We start from the raw sequence: 22189 nt of genomic DNA on the forward strand, positions 1-22189 counted from the left end.
GGTTACTAAAAAAATATAAGAAGCTAAGGATGGGTTATGAGTCAGGTAAGTTTGTATGTTGGGGACTGGAAGCTGAGTTGGTTTCCACAAAGTAGTTTCTATTTACTTTGCAAAGTAGAAGGCACTATATTCTAAGAGTGAAGGGGGAAATAGCTACTGAAATAAGTGAGAAATAATGTTAATTCATTTTTATATTTTAGGGAATCTAACTATCAAACTCATAAGAACAAGCCCTGTGTTTTTTAATTTTAGGGAAAAAACACTTAAAATATAAACCACCCCACCCTATTTATTAAGTTATATATTAGACTTATATCTTCTACCAGAAACAATATTAAAATAAAAATATGCTTATATCATTTTGTATGGAAATATCATAAAATTAATGGTATAAGTTATAAGCTAATAGAAGCAATATTTCCAGAAAAGTCTTATTAGAGTCCACTAAATAGTGAAATATAACCTGGTAAGTTACCTGATGTCAGGAATTAAGAATATGGTTCAGTGCCAAAGTAGATTGTGGCTAAAAACCTAATGTAAAAGCATTCTTACCTCACTGTTCCCCTCCTTGAAAACCAGAAAACAACAAAAAGAACAAAAGATAGATTTTTAAAATGCCATCATCAAGTAAACGAGGAAGTGTCCACGATCCTGAATCACAATGTAGAATGTCTGCCAAATGCTATGCAATTTGGACCAATATAAGGGAGAATTCTGAAGCCTGAGGAAGGTTATAATTTCCCTGAAGGTAAATGTTATGAAAGGCCTATTCAAAGATTCTTTAGAGTCTCAAGTGTAGGGGTGTGTCAGGCCAAGGCAGAAGGAGGAAAGATCTTCACAGAGATCCAATTTTACTTAATAGCAGGGGAGGCAGAATTGAAGGAGAAATTAGGTTTTCACTATTTTGTGGTCTACTACCTTGCATTATAGCTGAGGAACATTGCTGGAGGTGAAGCAGGGTGCAAGTGGAAAGTGAAGTAACAATTATTACACCCCCATACAGAAAATCTACAAAAAAAGAGACTTTGCCAGGAGCCAAATGATCTCCAGAATGCTAAAAACTGAGGGAAGAGCATCTCAAGCAGGAGACATAAGCAGACTTGGTGGTAGGCTGTTTAAGACAACAGCATGCTTCTCCTACCCTGTATTTCAAAAAATAGCTGGCATCATTTAAAGACATGTAAAGATATGAAGGAAAAGGAAGCAACCTAAGACTCTTCTCATCCTCTCCAACTCCATCAAGGGAAAAGCAAAAAGGGGGAAAAAAAGAAAAAGATGAGAAATCACTCCAGAAAATAGTAGAAAAGTTCAGATAAATATAATTCTTTAGCTCTTAAAGAAATTATAATAACATGATCTCTATAAAGAGCTCCAAAAAGATTTTAAGCCAACAGACAACATTTACAGGCAATGATGTAAGCAAAGCATCAGAGTTTGGGATAAAAAAGATAAAAATAAAATAGAGATGAAATCTTCATTAGTCATAATAAAAAGTAGACTAAACACAATGAAAAATATAGTCATAATTGTCTTGAAAAAGCATATAAAACAACATTAAAAACTACTATGATAAATTACCTCAGAGATGACAGATATGAAAGACAAAAAAGAGATCTAACATATACATAAATGGTGTTCCTGAAGAAGAAGAAACACACTGGAATAAAAATTTTTTTTTCAAAGTTCTAACAGGAAAAAAGAAACTGAAATAAAAACTAGCCCAAGAATCAAAGGAGCAAACTGTGTCCCAGGAAAAATATTATAAAGACTGATAAATTCCAAGACATATCCTGGTGAAGTGATTTCAAGTTAAGACAGACTTTTCAGGCACGCAGGAAGAAAAAGCAAATTACGTATAAGGGGTAAAGTCAGGCTGGTTTCAAACTTCTTTACAGCTATACTGAACATCAGAAAACAGTAGACTAGAAGTTCTAAGAGAAAAAAGTGTTGTTATGGGTTGAATTGTGCTCTCTTAAAACTTATGTGTTGAAGTCCTAACCCCCAGTATGTCAGAGTATGACCTTATTTGGAGAAAGGGTCTTTACAGAGGTGAGCAAATTAAAGTATGGTCATTAGGGTGGAAACTAATACAGTATGACTGGTATCCTTATAAAAATGGGAAACTTGGACCTAGAAACAGGAAAGATAATGTGAAGACACAGGGAGACAGTGGTCATCTACAAGCCAAGAAGAAAGGCCTGGAATAGATCCTTCCCTCACAGTCCTCAGATGGAACCAATTCTTCCAACACCTTGATTTTGGACTTCTAGGCTCCAGAACTGTGAGAAAATACATTTCTATTTTTTAAGCCATCCAGTTCATGTACTTTGTTCCAGCAGCCTTAGCAAACTTATACAAGTATGATGCAGCTATTTTATAGCTAGTCTTAATTTCTTTCAGACTTATAGACAACAAACATGTTGAACAAACAAGGATGTACAAACTCAGAGAGTATATAGCACATATAAGCCTTCTTTAACAAAGACTGCTTGCAGATTCAGTCAACCAAGTGATAAATGGAGGGTGAGATGAAGAATGGAGAAATCATAGTAAAAGTATTGATAGTAAACATTAAGATCCAAAATTGTGGAAATTATTGTTCCAGAAAAATTATGTTATAAACCTTAGCAATAATAATAATAATTACAAAAATACACTCAAATTGGGACGTGGGTATTAATAGATTACCCAACAGGTACCCAATCTTTCACAACATATTTAAAACATGCCATGTACAGTTTCTGGCATATAGATGATGAGGTTATTAGTAATGGTTTGCAAATATAATTTAAACACATGGAAGATAATATTTACAGTTTATAGTTATAAAATAAATTTGATTTACATTTTTGAAGGAAGAATTTTTTAAAGATTATTTTCTTCTTTGACTTCATTTTTATACACTTTTAATTGACAGACTGTTAGTAACAATACAGATTGACAGGCAAACCAGAAGGAGAAGCATTTATCTTACTCTTTCAAGGGGACTGAGTCAGGAAATAGCCTAGTAGAGTGAACAGATTTGAGAAATGGTTCAGCATTAGTTAGTGAAGAAGTCTAAGATGAAGCGTTCTTAGATATAAAAAAGGGGAAGAGATGTGAATAAATCAAAGAAAACATAAGATGTTCAACTTCAATGAGGGTCTTGAATAAATATCTTTAGAAAAGAAAAATAAATAAGTGTTAAGAGGAAGTGGTTATAGATAACTTACTTTGAGACTAACACATACCTCTGGAACTGAAGCTTCCATCAGAGACAGCGGAGGAGGAACATATCCACCATCCTGTGCAATTTCCACTGGTTGATAAATAACCTCAGAAGGTTGTAGGTGTAAGAATGGAGCAGAAGAGGCAGGAGACTAAAACACAAAATCATACTTCTAATTAAAATCGGATTGGTTATTTCAATTAAACCAAATGACTTACCCAACACACAAGAGAAATATTGGTTTCACATTTTCCTAAAGTTGTTTTTCAGGGACAGAACAGAAGTATCTTAGCAACAAACTAGGAACTCTGGGTTGTTATAAATTCCAATTGTGTAGATGTTATTAATAACTTTATCACTTACAAGTACTAAAATTTCTTAGCACTTTAGAACCTTATATATAAATTAAGATAATCATTAAGATCACAATTAAAGGTTGTAATAATATAACCTATAGTATTTAAATTGTCATAAACGTCTATTCTCGGCTTTCCGACTTCCCATGGAAGTGGGACGTATCATTAAACAATCTTTTTGATGGTACACTATTTGTTATCAAAAGTTGGGAGATGGAATACTTATTTAGGAGCATAAATAAAACAAGCAAAATCTGAAGTAAAGCTAGAAAAATGCTAAATTTTCTAATAATACTAATAGTAAAAAGAAGTAAATTTTCATTTCCATTTACATAGCGCTCACTTATTTATAAAATGCTTTCACTTACATGATCTCATTTGACCATCACAAAAATCATGTGAGAAAACTTTCAACAATATAGTATCATTACTTCCACTTTGCAAATGAGGAAGCTGAGAAATAAAGTGATTAAATGAATTGCCAAAGGTATCACGGTTAATAAATACAAGAGGAAGGTCTCAAATCTAGTTCTCCTGACTTAAATGTTCAGGCAGTCTTCACAAAAACAAGGAAAAAAATTAATATTTACCTGAGGAACACCCCACTGCCACTGACCTGGTAGACACTGTGCAGGGGCCTAAAATGAAAAAAAAAAAACACCCACCCAGATTATAAACAAGGGTTTAAACTGAATATCAACATGCGATAGTATGAAGCTGGACCCCTACACCTCAAAACATATACAAAAATTAACTCAAAATGGAACAAAGGTCTAAATGTAAGAGCTAAAACTATAAAACTCTTATAAGAAAACATAGGTGCAAATCTTTGTGACTTTGAACCAGGTAATTAGAAAAATTATGACCTCAAAAGCACAAGCAACAAAAGAAAAAAAGGGTAAACTGGATTTCATCAACCTGAAAGACTTTTGTGCTTCAGAAGACACCATCAAGGAGGTGAAAATAAACCCACAATATTGGAGAAAATATTTACAAATTATAAGAAACTTATAAGATTATAAGAATCTGATAAGAAACTTATATCTACAATATACAAAGAACCCTTATAACTCAATAGTAAAAGGTAAGTAACCCAATATAAAAACTGGTAAAGGATATGAATAGACATTTTCTCAAAGAAGATATACAAGAATGGCCAATAAGCATATAAAAGATATTCAACAGCATTAGCCTTGGGCTGTGGAAATCAAAACTACACTGTGATATCACTTCACATACACAAGGAGGGCTATAATCAAAAAGGTAGATAATAAGTGTTGGCAAGGATGTGGAGAAATTAGAACCCTCATAAACTGCTGGTGGGAGTGTAAAATGGTGCAGCCTTTGGAAAGTATGACACTTCCTTAAAAGGTTAAACACAGAGATACCATATGACTCAGCAATTCTACTCCTAGGTATAAGACCTTAGAGAAATGAAAACGTATGTCCACACAAAAATCTGTACATGAATGTTCATAGCAGCATTATTTGTAAAAGCTGAAAAGTGGAAACAACCCAAATGTCCATCAACGTAAGACGGATACACAAAATGCGGTATATATCCAAATAATGTCCAGAACAGGCAAATCTATAAAGACAGAAAGTATATTACTGGTTGCCTAGGACTGGGAGGAGGGGTAGGGGGAATGCCTACAAATGGGTAAGCTTTTTTTTTTGGTGGTATGGTTGCATAGCTCTGTGAATTTAGTAAAAACCACTCTGTTGTACACTTTGAAACGATAAATTGTATGGTATGTGAATTATATCTAAATAAAGCTGTTATTTAAAAAAAAGAGGGTCTTAAGGTACTTAAGGTACTTATTGTAAGTACTTAAGGTACTTAAGGTACTTAAGGTACTTACTTATTGTAAGTACTTAAAGTACTTAAGGTACTTATTGTAAGATGATAATATAGAACATAGACTTATTATTTCTTAAATTAGTTGTATTATTCCTTAATAATAAATGTTTTACTTTTAACTTATTCTCCACATTTAAAGAGGCTTTTTTTAATTATTAAAGTAAAAAAACAGAAAAAAAGAAGATCCCATGAATCTACCATCTAAACTGTTAATTTCATGCTGACCACACAATTTCACTGTGTTATAATGATGACCAAGATGACGTGAGGTCTATGTTCTGTATACCATATTAAAAAAGGCAGGATAATGTATAATCTCTTAAGATAATATTTTAATAAAAAATCTGAAATAAAATGACATATATGTAGATTTGTTAGATAAATAAAATCACTATCTACTTATGAAGTAAAAAATACAAAGGAGATAAATACTGATTGAACCAGGCATTATCTGATTTGGCTAACAAAAATTTCTGTTTTGCTTGCTAAAGGATGCTGCTTATTTATTATTTTTTTGTAAATTTAAAAAATTTTTATTGGGGTATAGTTGTTTTACAATATTGTGTTAGTTTCTCCTGTACAGTGAAGTGAAGCAGAGTTCCCTGTGCTATACAGCAGGTTCTCACTATTTACCTATCTTATATTGACTAACAAAAATTGATAAAACTATCAATCTCAGAATTTGTAGAAAGAAAGAGCAAGGGAAGATATTATCAGAGTGGCAATTTTTAGGGCAGAATGATGATGAATAAATATATAACTGTAAAGAAATATGTGAAGTGAAATTATTTCTTACATTGCAAAATACTATGTTACAAATTGGTACAAAAATCTTTCCCGAGTATATCTAGGTAATATACTTCCAATTTTATAATTTGTGTCAAGTGGAAAACCAGAGCCAAAGTATAAAATTAAATTGTATCAGAGTTCTATTCAGAATACATCTATGTCATGTATGTATATATGTAATCAATTAATGAAGGAGGAGCTAGTCTCCACAAGGCGCAAGCAGAAAGAAAGCAACTTTAGTCTTTCTCATCCCTGGCACTTTAAAAGCATTGTGTTGAAGCTAGTGGTTACCAGTGGTGAGAGGGACAGGGGGAGGGGCAAAATAAAGGTAGGGGGTTAAAAGGTACAAACTACTATGTATAAAATAAATAAGCTATAAGGATATATTGTACAGTACAGGGAATATAGCCAGTATTTTATAATAACTATAAATGGAGTATAATCTGTAAAAAATTTGACTCACTATGTTGTACACCTGAAGCTAATATAATATTGTAAATCAACTATATTTCAACAAAAATAAACTGAAAAGGGTAAAACAAACAAACAAATAAAAACCACTGTGTTGAGCTGTTTTTCCTTGCTCCTGGATAAAAATTAGGATAGATCACTGTTTGGCGTGTGGCAGATTGCAAATGCTGACACTCTGGTTAGGTACTTTGTTCCTTTGGTGATCTCCCTGCTGAGAACTTCTGACTGCAAATCTAGACCTTGATTCTAGGACTCCACTTCACACAGATATTTTTCTCTCCTGGGGTCACCTTAAAGTTTTTTGGAAAGAGTCTCTTCTGTGAGGTTCGTATCTTGCTCTTGGGAAACATAAACCTTTGCTTGCTGTGAGACGTGTAGCACATTCCTACCGTAGCCCTTCTCTTCTGGCTCTGCCTCCAAAGACCACTCCAGCTTCTTCTTCAGGCTTTTTTTTAAGGAGAGGTCACGCCTAAGTGATACTGTCTCACAAATTTCAGGGGACAAATATTAAACTCTCTTAGTCATTCTCTGAAGTCACCTTCACTTGGTTGAGGAGAATGGGAAATGCCATAGCACTCTAACAACTCTCTTGTTAAAAAAGCTCTCATTACCAATCTCCCTTTTTAAACTCATCCTTTCACATGCTCCAGGTGGGCAACAAGCTAAGGGTCCCAAAACTGGTTTCACAACTTTTGGCTTGTCATGTTAAATGGCCTGGTACTTAATGTTGTCTTTGAGGCCTCTCAAAAGTTTGAATTAGGAATAGTCACACAACATATATACTTTATTTATTTTTAATTTTGGCTGCGTTGGGCCTTTGTTGCTGCACCCGGGTTTTCTCTCGTTGCGGCAAGCGGGGGCTACTCTTCATTGCAGTGCGCGGGCTTCTCATTGCGGTGACTTTTCTGGTTGCAGAGCACAGGCTCTAGGTGTGCAGGCTTCAGTAGTTGCAGCACGCAGGCTCAGTAGTTGTGGTGCGTGGGCTCTGGAGCACAGGCTCAGCAGTTGTGGCACTTGGGCTTAGTTGCTATGCGGCATGTGGGATGTTCCCAGACCAGGGATCGAACCCGTATCCCCTGAATTGGCAGGCAGATTCTCAACCACTGCACCACCAGGGAAGTCCCTCCATATATACTTTAAATAAATGCCATTAAGTTACTTTCATTTTTACTAAGTGAATGAAACACTTTAGATAATTTTATATTTAGCATAGTAACAGAATTTAAAAATAAGTGACCTCCCCAAAACCTAGTCTAACACTAAAAATAATTCCAGTAACCATAACATTTCATGTGGGTCTATTTTAAAAGTCTAAAATGAACCCCCCCCCCCCCCCAGAAATAAAGTCTCTTCCACTAGTTCAAAGGTATAAAGGAATGCAATATTATTTGAGAATGCTACAGACAAGAAGTTGGCAAACGTTTTCTGTAAAGGGCCAGAGGGTAAATATTTTAGGCTTTGCAGGCCCTATACCTCTGTTGCAACTACTCAACTCTGCCACTGCAGCACAAAAGCAGCCACAGACAATATGTAAACAAATATGGCTGTGTTCCAATTACACTTTATCTACAAAACACCAAAATGGTCTGGCATTAGAGTTCACTTACCCTCAGTCTCCCACAAGAATTAATGAAAAGAGTGTTGGTTAACTAAAAGGGACTGTCATAATATAAACCATAATATATTACTTATTCTAATATATACTTATTAAACTGACATAATGGTCACAGTAGCATTAAACAAATATCAGCTTGTGGTCCAACATCTTTATCTTACTTTGGGAATTATTTCTATGCTAACCAGGGGAGCAAAACTGACCTCATTACATTTGATAAAAGGAAGTAAACAGTCCATCTTCTTGTATGACATTGTTTAGATCCCTCATCAAAAAAGAAGAATGCCACTGTTATCAAGGCTTAACTACCTCTTTTTAATTACGAGAGTATTTGCATGAGAAAGATTAAAATGAAACTTACTCAAAAAGGACTGAAAGTATCAAAGATCTTCACTGTAATTTAATGTTTACCTGGTAGTGATTTGCAGGTTGCTGATAAACGGGCTGAGCTACCATCACAGTGGAACTAGATATAGAACGTGACTATGAGAGGAAAGAAAAAGAAAAATTATTTTAGGCAAGATTCTTTAAAATAGTTTATAATGAAATTTATCTCACATTGTTACCTAAACCCAGTCAACTTATGGTTTATGATTGGAAATGCCATTTTTCCACCTCTTATTGATATTATTACAACTCCACTTTAAGTCTGTTGAAATTATCACAGTATTTCTACTTCCATGTTTTCATTTCCATAGTAATGCTAAAACAACCACCAGAAAAGTTGCTTTTAGTCCAAATATTATGAAAATATAGTTCTAAGAGAATGTTTAGAGGAAAAAGGGCAGCTGGACTTAAGGTGACACTGCCTATTTCCATTGTGGAGACCAGCAGTAGATAATGTTTACATAGCATTTAGAACTGAATGAATAATCATATCTGATTTTGCCACTAATTTCCCACTATTTATGAATAATCAACATCCTATTCCTTTGTTATACATTTAATTAAAGCAAATACATTATTTATTGAAGAATTTGTTAAATTCTATTTTATCATTTTGATATTTAAATGAGATAGTCATCCAATAAATTTACAGGTGATTTATTACGTCTTAAAAAAGTACATGTAACACTTGATTATTCAAATGGAGTAAACCCCAAAATAGGTTATTTATTTATTTATTATTATTTAAAAAATTTATTTTTGGCTGCGTTGGGTCTTCGTTGTTGCACGTGGGCTTTCTCTAGTTGCGGCCGGCAGGGGCCACTCTTCGCTGCGGTGAGCGGGCTTCTCATTACAGTGGCTTCTCTTTGTTGTGGAGCATGGGCTCTAGGCACGTGGGCCTCAGTAGGTGTGGCACGTGGGGTCAGTAGTTGTGGCGCACGGGCTTAGATACTCCGCGGCATGTGGTATCTTCCCAGACCACGGCTTGAACCCCTGTCCCCTGCATCGGCAGGCGGATTCATAACCACTGTGCTACCAGGGAAGTCCCAAAATAGGTTATTTAAAATCAGATCATTAGAAAAACAGGCAAATTGTATTACAAAATAGGTAAAATAGGCTTTAATGATAGCAATTAAAATTTAGTTTCTAACATGGGATCTAATTTGCATTGTTTTGTTTTAATGTTCACCCCTCTCCCCCAAAACTGAAGAAAAGTATCATAGTTTTGCATAATTTTCAGACTATCATGTGCTAATAAAATTGTACCACAGATTAACATTAGAAAATAATAATGTAATTTATATTAATAGATTAAAGGAGGAAAAAAATGATAATCTAAGCAGATACAGAAATTGCATTGTTAAAATTCAATACCCTTTCATGATAAAAACTCTTAGTAAACAGAATAAAAAGTAACTTCCTTTTTTTTTTTTTTTTAAAGTAACTTCCTTAATTGACTTCGGGCAATAATTCTCAACCAGGTGTGACTCTGCTGCCCACCCCCCGCCCCAGGAAACATTTGGTAATATTTTGGTTTTCATAAATGTAGGGAGGCTAGGATACTGCTAAAAACCCTGCAATGTACAGCACAGTCTCCCACAAAAAAGAATCAGTTATCTGGCCCAAAATGTCAATAGTGCTGAGGTGGAGAAACCTTGGTTAAGGTTAAGAGTATCTTAACATATATATGTAGGTTTTGGAAGATACTCATATAAAGCTTAATAGTGAGTTACTGAACTTATTTCTTTTTTTAAGAAGTGTCATATAAATACTGTAGCAGAGACATTGCCAGTCAATAACTTGATGAGAAAAAATGAGAAACAGAAGAGCAGAAAGAAACAGAAGTATTCTGAGTCCTAAATGATTGCCTATATGAGAGTTTGGCAGGGTTACTGATAAAATATCAACATTTACAAATCAAAAGCATTACTACACACCAGTCACAATCTATTAGGAAGTGTGATTAAAAAAATACACCATTCATAAAAGCAACAAGAACTACAGAGTACCTAAGAATAAATCAAACAAAAGATATGCCAAACTTTTTTTACAGAGAAAGAAAATTTTATTGATGGATGGAAACTCTAAATCATGTTTATGAATGGGAAAATTCAGTATTATGCCTAAATGTCCCAAGTTAATCTATATATTTAATGCAATTCTAACAAAAACTAAGGCTTTTCACAGAGCTGAACAAGCTGAATTATGAAATTTATATTTATAAAAGCAAAGACTTAAGGATAGATGAGGGACTCTTAAAGAACCGAGTAAGACTATGGCCCTATCATATTTTAAGACTTATTATAAAGCAACAGGAATTAAAACAGAATTGGGCAGGGCAAACAAATACACCAATGGAACATAACAGAGAGCCCAGAAAGAGACTCCACACACAGAAACTCAGCATTTGACAGAGGATTCATTTCAAAACAGTGGAAGAGGATGGATTAGTCAATATGTAAACTGCAGATTTAAAATCTAGATGTGAAAAACAGCAACAGCATAGTATTTTTTTAAAAAAAATACTAAGAGCTGAAACCATAAAACATTAATACATCTATCAACATTAAAACAAAAAACTTGTGTATCACAAAAAATACCATAAAGTTAATGGACAAGCCACAAATTAAAACATATTTACAACCCATAGAACTCATAATGAACTCAAGAAAAAGATAACAATCCCAGCAGAAAAAATGGGCAAAACAAATGAAGAGGCAGCTCATAGAAGAAACTGAAATGGCAAATAAATGTATGAAAATATGTTTAATCTTACCACTGACTAGGCAAATGAAAGGTAAAACAAGATACCATTTCATAATAATATTGGCAAAAATACAAAAATCTAGTAAATTAAAGGACTGGCAGATTATGGAGAAATTGAAGCTCTCATAAACTGTTATCTAACCTTTATACTGGTACACTTTAGAAAGATATCTGGGAACATTTAGTCAAAGATGTGTATAGTCTATAAAGGTGAAATTCTACTTGTACACGTATGTCATAGCCTAGACCAATGTCGGAGAACACAAAAATCTTCCAGTGGTGCATGAGCATGAATAGGTTTAAGAGTATTAAGTTTCAGATATTTCATATGGTCTCCTTTCTGATTTGATCTGTCTGTGAATGTATCTGTGTACAATGGATTCTTCTTTTCAAAACTCCCCTTTTACAACACTTTTCCGCTTCACTATGAAAGGCACACTCTCACTCATTCTGGATCTTGCTATAATGCTTTGTTCTGGAATGTAAACATTAACAGAGCATCAAACAAACAGACAATTCAAAAAGGCAATGCCCTTCAGAAACAGGAAAGAGCAAAGCAAAAAGAGTTTGTGTAAGAAATATTAAGGGGAAGATGGTACCTTATTTCATATCCAGGGAACAAAATAAATTACAAGATGGTCACAGGGATACATATTAATTCATTTATTTGAACTTAAAAATAGAGTCAGAAAAAAAAATAGAGTCAGAATTTTCTAATAGAGAGTAAGTTTTATTTGATTGGTTAATTTTATTTGGTTGACTAGTTTTGTTAACTGAATTATAGAGCAGGCATTTTCTGTTTTTTTTTTCTTTTTTTTATTGCGAGATATTTGACATACGACATTATCCTAGTTTCAGGTGCATAACATAATGACTATATATATATATATATATATATATATATATATATATATAAAGAATGAAATGATAACCACAATGAGTCTAGTTAACATCCATCACTACATGTAGGGCATTTTCCAGTCTTAAATGAAACCTATAGCTACAGACTTTTATAAAATATATATCTAAAGCAAACCTACAATATATAATATGTCTAAATTATTTAAAATTATGGTAAATTTTAGATTTCAACTTAAAAATGAGAGTATTCATAATTTTTCAAAAAAATTTTAGAGGATATATAAGCAAAAAACTTTGAAGATTACTGTCCTAGACAAACTCTCACACAATACATACAAAATCTAGATGTTCAATTTAGTCTGCTTAAAAAAATTTTATACTCTGTTTATTATTTATTTACTGTTATGCAACTTGCAACTTTTCTAAGTGGGGTAATGTATTATAATAAATAATTGTATTTATTATATTTGTATATTCAATATATTATAATCATAAACAATATAATTATATTCATACATATATATTCTTCACTCTCAGACCGACTAAATGTAGATCAGTAGGGGTTGGTTCTGCCCATTTTTTAAAAAAAATTTTTGAATTTTATTTTTTTATACAGCACTTTCTTATTAGTCATCAATTTTATACACATCAGTGTATACATGTCAATCCCAATTGCCCAATTCAGCACACCACCATCCCCACCCCCCCCGTGGCTTTCCCCCCTTGATGTCCATATGTTTGTTCTCTACATCTGTGTCTCAACTTCTGCCCTGCAAACCGGTTCATCTGTACCATTTTTCTAGGTTCCACATACATGCGTTAATATACAATATTTGTTTTTCTCTTTCTGACTTACTTCACTCTGTATGACAGTCTCTAGATCCATCCACGTCTCAACAAATGACTCAATTTCGTTCCTTTTATGGCTGAGTAATATTCCATTGTATATATGTACGACATCTTCTTTATCCATTCGTCGGTTGATGGGCATTTAGGTTGCTAAATAGTGCTGCGAGGAACACTGGGGTGCATGTGTCTTTTTGAATTATGGTTTTCTCTGGGTATATTCCCAGTAGCAGGATTGCTGGATCATATGGTAATTTTATTTTTAGTTTTTTTAAGGAACCTCCATACTGTTCTCCATAGTGGCCGTATCAATTTACATTCCCACCAACAGTGCAAGAGGGTTCCGTTTTCTCCACACCCTCTCCAGCATTTGCTGTTTGTAGATTTTCTGATGATACCCATTCTAACTGGTGTGAGGTGATAGATACCTCATTGTACTTTTGATTTGCATTTCTCTAATAATTAGTGATGTTGAGCAGCTTTCATGTGCTTCTTGGCCATCTGTATGTCTGCTTTGGAGAAATGTCTATTTAGGTCTTCTGCCCATTTTTGTTCAGAAAAAAAAACAAAACAAAACTCCACACATGATTCTCTGAACTTGTGGAATATGACCATAGAATGTACCCCAAGAAAGCTCCAAACGGATTAAAGACTTAAGTATAAAGTAAAATGAAATCATGGAATAACTAGCAGAAAGTAAATCTGAGTAGTTATCAGATCCCTAGTGGGGCAAAATTTTAAGTGATGAAGTAAAATGAAAAAATTAATTGATTCAGTTATAAAACTTTTAAACTCAGAAAGAATGAAAAAGATTAAATAATACTGTATAAAATTTATATATAAAATGATGAAGTTTTGATTCTACATTGTCATGTAAATTGATTAGAATAAAAAATAGGACCTTGATGGTTAAATTTTAAAAAATCACAAGCAATTTACAAAGAGTACATGCAATATCAAAACTGCATTGAAAATACTTCATCTTACTAAATTTTTTTATTGACGTATAGTTGATTTACAATGTTGTGTTAGTTCCAGGTGTACAGCAAAGTGATTCAGTTATGCATATATATATAACTGTTTTTTCTGAATCTTTTCCCTTATAGGTTATTACAAAATATTGAGTATAGTTTCCTCAATGTAGTCTTGATTGTAGAAAAAAACTTACAATGTCCATCAATAGGGGAATATACACTCATACAATGGAATATTATAAAAAATTTAAATAAATGAACTAGATATGCTAGGATCAACATGGTTTAATCTCAAAAACATAATGTTGACTAGGAAAACTAGATTATTTATATAGTGTTTAAAAACCGCCTAAAGCAATACTATGTATCTATTGTTTAAGAATCTCTACATTTGTAGTAAAAACATATAAAATGGAAAGAAAAGATACTCTGGTTAACCTCTAAGGAGGAAAAGAGGGTAAGATAATTGGGGCAAGGAGACTTTACTTGAATTTGTCATATTTTATTCCCCCTATTAAAAGAACTTAAGTAACTATGGTAAAATGTTAACCTCTATTAAATTTGAGTGGTAGCTACATGGCTGTTATTATTTGTAATTGTCTGTGGTTGAAATATTTCAGAAATAAAAAATTTAATAGTAATAGATGGAAACCCTTCTAAAATGAAATTACTTACAGGCCAAGGTGGTGGGACAGAAGCTACCTCTGGAGTATGAAAATAAGCAACACCATTATGATAAGTGTAAGGATATCCAGTTGAAGTTGTTAGATACATTGTTCCAGCAGCTGGCATTACACTGGAACCTAAAACAAAGTGTAAATAGTAATAATTGAAATGTTCAGTTTGACATTTAAAAATGTAATTTCTGAACAATGGAAGATGTTTATCTTAACACATATATATAGTTACAGTAAAAATTGAATGTTATAAGTTCTTTAAAAAATTCCATATGTTAAAGTATATTTGAAATATATATTTTCAAACTCACTACCTTAGAGCTTTTGTTAGCTTAAGGTAAATGAAAGAAAAAGAAACAAGTTTAATAAGGAATACTAAAAATTCACCAATTCAGATTTTAATACTAGTATAATGAAACACAAAACTTAACAATTGAGATTATTATCAGCAAAGTCATTATTTTTACAAATATAAATTACATACAATTTAGAGTTTCCTGAAGACTATAGACACTGTAGTGAAGTTCCTAAGATCTTAGTAAGACTGTCTATTTGTAAAAGGCCAAAGAAAATGGAGGCAGTGAAATTAGACAAAATTCTACTTTCCTCAAGACACTTGTTCCACCTTACAAATTCTTTGGATCTACTATCAGCAAGCACTCACTCATGCTATGACTATATTTTATTCTCTAGTCTCCCTTTGCTACAACTGCTGCTATTACAAACATGACCACAGACCTTTATGTTGCTAATTTTGGGTCCTCATCTCTTTTCCTAGGTGAAAGTTATATATACTCCTCCCCCCAAAATTAAAAAAAAATTCTTTTTTGTCAGGAGAAGACTTTAAAAATTTTATATGCCAAGTTAGATTTAAGTACTTGACCAACAGGTTATATAAATTACTGAACTGGCAATCCTCCTTCCACTATACTAGTGCTTCTCAAAATTTAAAATTCATTATAATAACCTAGACAGCTTATTAAAATACAAATTCCAGTTCTTTCAAGAGATTTTGATTCAGGAGGCCTGGGATAGGGCCTGAGGAACTGCATTTTGACAGATTCCAAGTGAACTGTTGGTGGCTGCAAACCACACTGTAAGCAGCACTGGCCTGCCACTCTACATAGCAGTACTACTTCTCAGCTTTTATATTTTCACCACATTTTATCTAGTATTGTTATAGCATATTTTAGTGGTTCTTAATCCAATGCTTTTGAGAATCTGATGAAAGCCACAGACCCTTTTCTCAAAAATACATATATTCAAACAAAATTTTGCACTCAATTCAGAAGGTCCATGGATTTCCCTCCAAAGATCATCAAGGAACCACAGGTTTATCTGTTAAATAAATAAATTTTGAGTGTTTACTATTACAAGGCATTGAACTAGGCCCTAGTGATACAGCCAAAAAGAAAAAAGAAAAAAATTGGGCATGCCATGGCCTCTATCTTCATAGAAGTTAGGTTCTGGTAAGGAAGATAGTCATTAGCTAATTACACAATTAATTAAATACAATTTTGATAAAGACATGAAGAGGTAGTATAGGGTACAATGGTGAACATTTCAAATATATATATATATATATATATATATATATGTATATATGTAGCATCTCTGAGGAAATGACATTTGTTTTGGGCTGAGCTTTAAAGAACGAATGGGATGGCAAATATCACCACTCTAGGTAAAGAAAATAGTATATCAGGAATATGGTTATGTTCTGAAACTGAGGGAAGGCTAGATGGCTAAAGCATGGAAAGAAAAGAGAAGGACAGCTTGAAATAAGCAGAGAATAACATGATAAGATGTGCACTTCTGAAAGATCACTCTGGCTGCCTTGTGTGTGATAGGTTGGAAGGTAGCATGACTGGATTCAGAGAGACCAGTTAGGAGGCTTTTCTAGAAATTAAGGCAAGTAAAGTGGGTAGCTGGGTCTAGAATATTGGTAATGGAGATGGAAAAGAAGTGATAGATTTGAAAAAAAATGAGATAAGAATCCCTTATATTTTGTAAATATATCTTTAATGCTTATCCTTTGTAGAAAAGTAAAAATAGCTTTGGAGTCAAACTGTCCTGGATTTGAAGGCTAATGCTACCATTTGGTTAAGTTATTTAACCCCATACTTCTCAAATTTGGGCCTAGCATGGTTATGTCAGGAAATATGAAAAGGCACAGGCTGAACATGGTGATCTTCTTATAGAATCAGTCTTATTCAAACAATTATTTTTAGGAAACATTTTAATAAACAATACAGTGTTATAGAACAGAATCCAAATTGCACATGAAGTTTTATATAAACCATGAGACTTTAAAGACAGTTTAAAGAAAATTAAAGAATTTAAAGAAAATTTATAATTCTGGTATGGTGCCATTGGGTTAAGACCCACAACATGACCAGATTAACTCTCCCCTACATTTAAGATTATTTCAGCAGAAATGTTTCTAAAACAATGACTTTACCTTTATAAGCTGAATTTTCTATTTACAAAAATAGAACTAATAATACCTCACAGATTGCTGTGAAGATTAAATGAAATAAATGAAAACCCATAACATTGACCCTTGCGCTGAATAGTTCTTAAATAACTATACATCTGTTTGAAAGCATTCAGCATACTGCTGATTTATGTTCTATTTTTAGCAGCTTGTGGGTCATAATATGAACGTTACTAGTTGTTCCTACTGATGGTGATAATGGGCTAAAGAACTGCTATTACATGTTATAGCTTAACTCTTGCAACTAACAATAGTAGTCTGAAAATATTCAGCATTCTGCCATATTTACTGCATTCCATTTTGGAGTATCAACTTACTAAGGACACTTCAGTTATCTTCTAAATTAACAAATACTAAGTCAAAATTAAACTTGATAACTGTTAACTTCTAAGTCAAAAACAGAACAGTCCAAATGAGCACAATCTATTAATTTGTTAACAGATGTACAATATCCACCTAATGTTTTAAACATCCCAGTAGACACTAGGACACAGCTAAGGAAGAATAAAAAATTGAGTTACAAATTTTATGCAAAGTTTCTCCTTCTAGCCAAAGATTCTGTTGGAGATTTTAATAAATATTATAGGTAAAAGTTAACTGTAAAGATGTCTAACTTAATAAATGGGAAGAGTGAGGAAAAAAAGAGTAGAGTTGAAAGCATTACCAAAATTTGAGGAAGGCATCTAACTTAGCCAATTCCTAAAGCTTTAGGGATTGTTTCCTCTGTTATGATACATGTGGTTGGGTTACAGTATGTACCATACAACCAGAGTTTCTGATATTTGTTCTATATTTTCACTTTCTGCAATTTTACTCTAATTTTAAATTACTTTGTTAATTAGAAAATTTTCTAAATAGTAATTAACTACTTTTAATTTCTTTTGTAATTTTAAACTATATTTTTATCATAAAAGATTTTTCCTTTAAAGATGTAACTATATGGAATATAGTTAAACACCATTATTTATATAAATTTTGCCTAGTCCCCCCTACCCTGCAAACTAATATATTTTAATTTGTGGTAAGAAATATTCATTTGACCACCAACTTCACTAAATTTACTTTATTAAATGAAAGAAAGCTGATATTTTAATGAAGTTCTATTAAAACTCTAATATTTCAAAAAAGAACCATGCAAAAATACTGAAAAATACATTAGTTCTCAATACATACGAGGGATCCCTACTTGTTTTCTTATTGCTGGACCAATGTTCAGTTTCTTGTCCTTGTAATTAAGTTTTTCAGCCTAAAATAAGAAAAAATAAATTATTTTATTATCATTCTTTGAAAGTGGCAAGGCATAGTGGAAAGGGCAAAGTCTTTGGATTTAAATAGATCTGGGTGTGAATCTTGGTTCCAGTGCTCTGGCCCTAATTCCTCATCTGACAATTTACTAGTTATTAGTGTATGTGAGCAGAGAGGTGAAAAATTTGAGTCTCCTTACACACGTGGTCCCAGCTAAGGTCAAACAGGGTGACACTGTTTTCTTTTTCCATCTTTTATACTGTAAACAATTGTCCTTTTCATGTTCTATTTAGTGTCATGTTTTTCACATTTTTGTGACTTATGTTGGTATTTTTGCTATTTAAAATGGCCCTCAAGTGTAGTGCTGAAGTGCTTTCTAGTGTTCCTAAGTGCAAGAAGACTGTCATGTGACTTAATGGAGAAAATATGTGCTAGCTGGGTTTAATTCAGGCATGAGTTATAGTGCTGTTGGCCACGAGTTCAGTGTTAATGAATCAAAAATATAAATTAAATATAATATCTTTAAACAGAAGCACACATAAGACAAAGTTACGTATTGATCGGCTGATGAAAATATTGTGAGCAGAAGCCTGTGGGACCCTAGCCCTGTATTCTTCTAGGTGCAGCACTTCAATATTTGCTAATTCAGTGTTCATGGTGATTTTATAGAACACATCACTACAAATAAGGAGAATCGACTGCATATGACTTAAATACAATTTAAATAAAATTTTTTCCTAAAAAATTTAAATGTTACAGTTGCCAAATTTAAAGTTATTATATATTGAACTGCAGGCTATAGACTTTTTCTATGAGTGCTCTTAGTTTATATAAAGTTTTTCAGAGGAGGGAAATAATCTCAGATAACCTCACTCTAGGAATCTACATTTGTAGTGTTTTTTAGGAATTCAAAGTGCTATTAACACTTCAGGAAAGATACATCCTTAAATTCTTAGTTTAAGCAAATAAAGTGAAAAATTATATACAACCTTCACAACCATACTTACATAATTATTTGGAATTTGTTTTTCTGCAGATAAAGTTTCTCTTTAATCTTTTTTTTTTAATTCATTTTTTTGGAGACCAAAGTCAATCTTAAGATGCAAAGAAGATAAAATTTTTTTTTTTTTTTTTTAGCAATCAATCATTGTACTGGAACCCTACTATTATTAAATTAATACCTTAAAGGATTAGTTTCAGAGAAAGAAGTTCTAAAAATTAAGTTAAATACACCAAAATATCTTACCTCTTGTAAAATTTTTTGTGCATCTTCTTGTGTTTCAAAAGTGACAAAGCCATACCTAAATAAATGCATTAATTATTATCTTAGAACATTACATTGGAATATATTAAGATTAAAGTTTTTTTTTTTTTTAAGCATGGGCCATTGCGGGGGACTTCCCTGGCAGTCCAGCGGTTAAGCCTCTGCACTCCCAATGCAGGGGGCATGGGTTCGATCCCTGGTTGGGGAACATCCCACAAGCCTCAAGGAGCAGCCAGAAAAAGAAAAAAAAACAAAAAAGAAAGAATGGGCCATGGTAGGAGTGAACATTTTTCCTTGGTGCACCAGTATGCAAAACTTAGGAGAATCATTCACAGCTTAACACTGTTACCTCCTCTTAAAGGGAGGGGCCTAAAAGAAAAAAAAAAACCCTGGGGATCTTGAAACAGTTTCAGACCCGAGCTGTAAGTAAGGCAGGAAGGCATGAGAGATTTGTATTCTGGTTTACAAATTGGAATGCAATAAATTTCAGTCCAGAGCACTAATATCCTTTTAAAATGATAGAAGTTTGGTTTAAATAGAAATCAAAGTAGAAAAAAACCTTTAAAAATTTAAAAGTTTCAACATAATAAAATTTTTTATGTTGGTAAATGAGTATACAAACATATTATTTACTATTATCAGCATATATAAACTGATAATGCAACTATTAGTATATTTCCCAAATAAAATCAATTAAAAATATGTACAACCCAGACTTTATATATGCTTTTTCATATATACTTGTTACCTTCAGAGTATAAATCATATGATCAAGACACAAATACACAATGTATGCCATGTCCAAAAAGCCAAAATAGGTAGAAAAAAAGGAATGAAAGAAATAAAAAGTATATCCCCCGAAAATGTAATCTCTATTTGCATAACTTAGGGAAACTCTTCTTTGTAGTGCTAAACTATTATTTTCCTCAATTCATAATTACTATTATATAATTATGTATTGTATAATTAGTAAACATTTACTGTTTCTTCAATTCATAATTGCTGTATTATATATGAATTTTCTTTTTCAACAAAGGAATTTCTTTTTTTCTATTTGCCCAAACATTAAACAACAGCTAAAGAAATATTTTTACGTTATTATTAGTTTTTTTTTTTTTTGGTAGAACACATATACCACCCAGTGGAAAAAGCATAAAATACAGTCTACATTTCTATGTGTGTTTTTCAATGATTAAAAAATGTATATTACAAATTCTATTAAGCCAAGTAAAAGAGGTACAATCTCACTTCATCCTAATATTGATTGTCAGTCTCAGGAAATATCTCATTTGTTTAAAAATAACCTCTGCAGGATCTCATCTCTTCCAAAGTGTCCACCTGTCATACTTACATGTAGTTTCCCACTAATATAATTTTCCCTCCACCTTATTGGTCCCTTCTTTTATGCCTATAAGTATGTATATATTGTCTTTTTTTCAGGAAAACAAACATAATCCTTCATTGATTTCTTTAATTTGCAGTCAAACTTCTTAAGCGAGTACCCTATGCAAACTACCATTTTCTTCTCTGGTATTTGGCTTTTGAATATACCAATCCACTGAAACAGCTCTAAGGGCACTAGACAGTTCTAGACAAATCCTACTGCTTTTTTCCCTTAATTTTCATTCTCCTTGATTTGGCAATTAAAAATCATTCTCATTAAGAGTTATATTTCTCAGATTAGTTCCCTAATTAGGTCTTTGAGGCACAACCTATGGACACTCTTTTGTGTCAGCCTTTTTCAAGTAAAGTTCTCTCTAGTCTAAAGCAGGTATACAATTCCAAAAATATCAGATTCCTTTAGCTTCTGGTTCCTTGGCTACTGGACAAGAGCTACTTGACATTAAGTGCTTATTACCGAACAATGAATGGTCCCTCAGCCTTTGCAAGAATAACTTTCCAATAGATTAAAGAATATTATAGTGTCACTATTCCTCCCAAATACACAAACACACACACACTGAAATCAAAAGGTAGGAGGAAAGAAGAAGGCATGAAACTCTCTTTTAAAAAATGGAACCAAAGTAAATTAGTATACAAAACCTAGTAATCCAATAAAAATACAATTGTCAATTCCATGTACTATCCATAGTGATACTAACCCTTTGGGCACTCCAGCTCTGTCATTTACAATCTTCACTTCTTTTACAGACCCATACTGGGAAAAAAATTTTCTTAAATCATTTTCATTTGTCTAATGGTATAAAAAGAAAACACACAAAAACCATTTTAAATGATAAAAGATGAAATAACTCCTATGCTTGGTTTGGAGACACAAAAGGTAACATAAATAACAATATGGATGTAAGAACGCCTCTCATCATAAAAACAGTGCATGAAACCACTAGGTTATTAAAATCAATATGAATACT

General features: G+C 32.7%; 1 protein-coding gene across 1 annotated transcript in view; it reads right to left on the bottom strand.

Moving 5' to 3' along the window:
• Positions 1-22189, bottom strand: part of BOLL (boule homolog, RNA binding protein) — a gene marked incomplete at both ends in the record, with an annotated part of 68103 nt that overhangs the window by 39702 nt on the left and 6212 nt on the right. The window contains 7 exons of the mRNA XM_082841723.1: positions 3231-3359; positions 4155-4202; positions 8712-8783; positions 14810-14937; positions 18482-18554; positions 19800-19854; positions 21920-22011. Of these exons, the coding sequence (XP_082697849.1) occupies positions 3231-3359; positions 4155-4202; positions 8712-8783; positions 14810-14937; positions 18482-18554; positions 19800-19854; positions 21920-22011 (597 nt within the window). The remainder of the gene's footprint in view (positions 1-3230; positions 3360-4154; positions 4203-8711; positions 8784-14809; positions 14938-18481; positions 18555-19799; positions 19855-21919; positions 22012-22189) is intronic.

This window comes from Leucopleurus acutus, assembly GCF_964270905.1.
Source record: "Leucopleurus acutus genome assembly, chromosome: 6".
NCBI classification, from domain to species: Eukaryota; Metazoa; Chordata; class Mammalia; order Artiodactyla; family Delphinidae; genus Leucopleurus; species Leucopleurus acutus.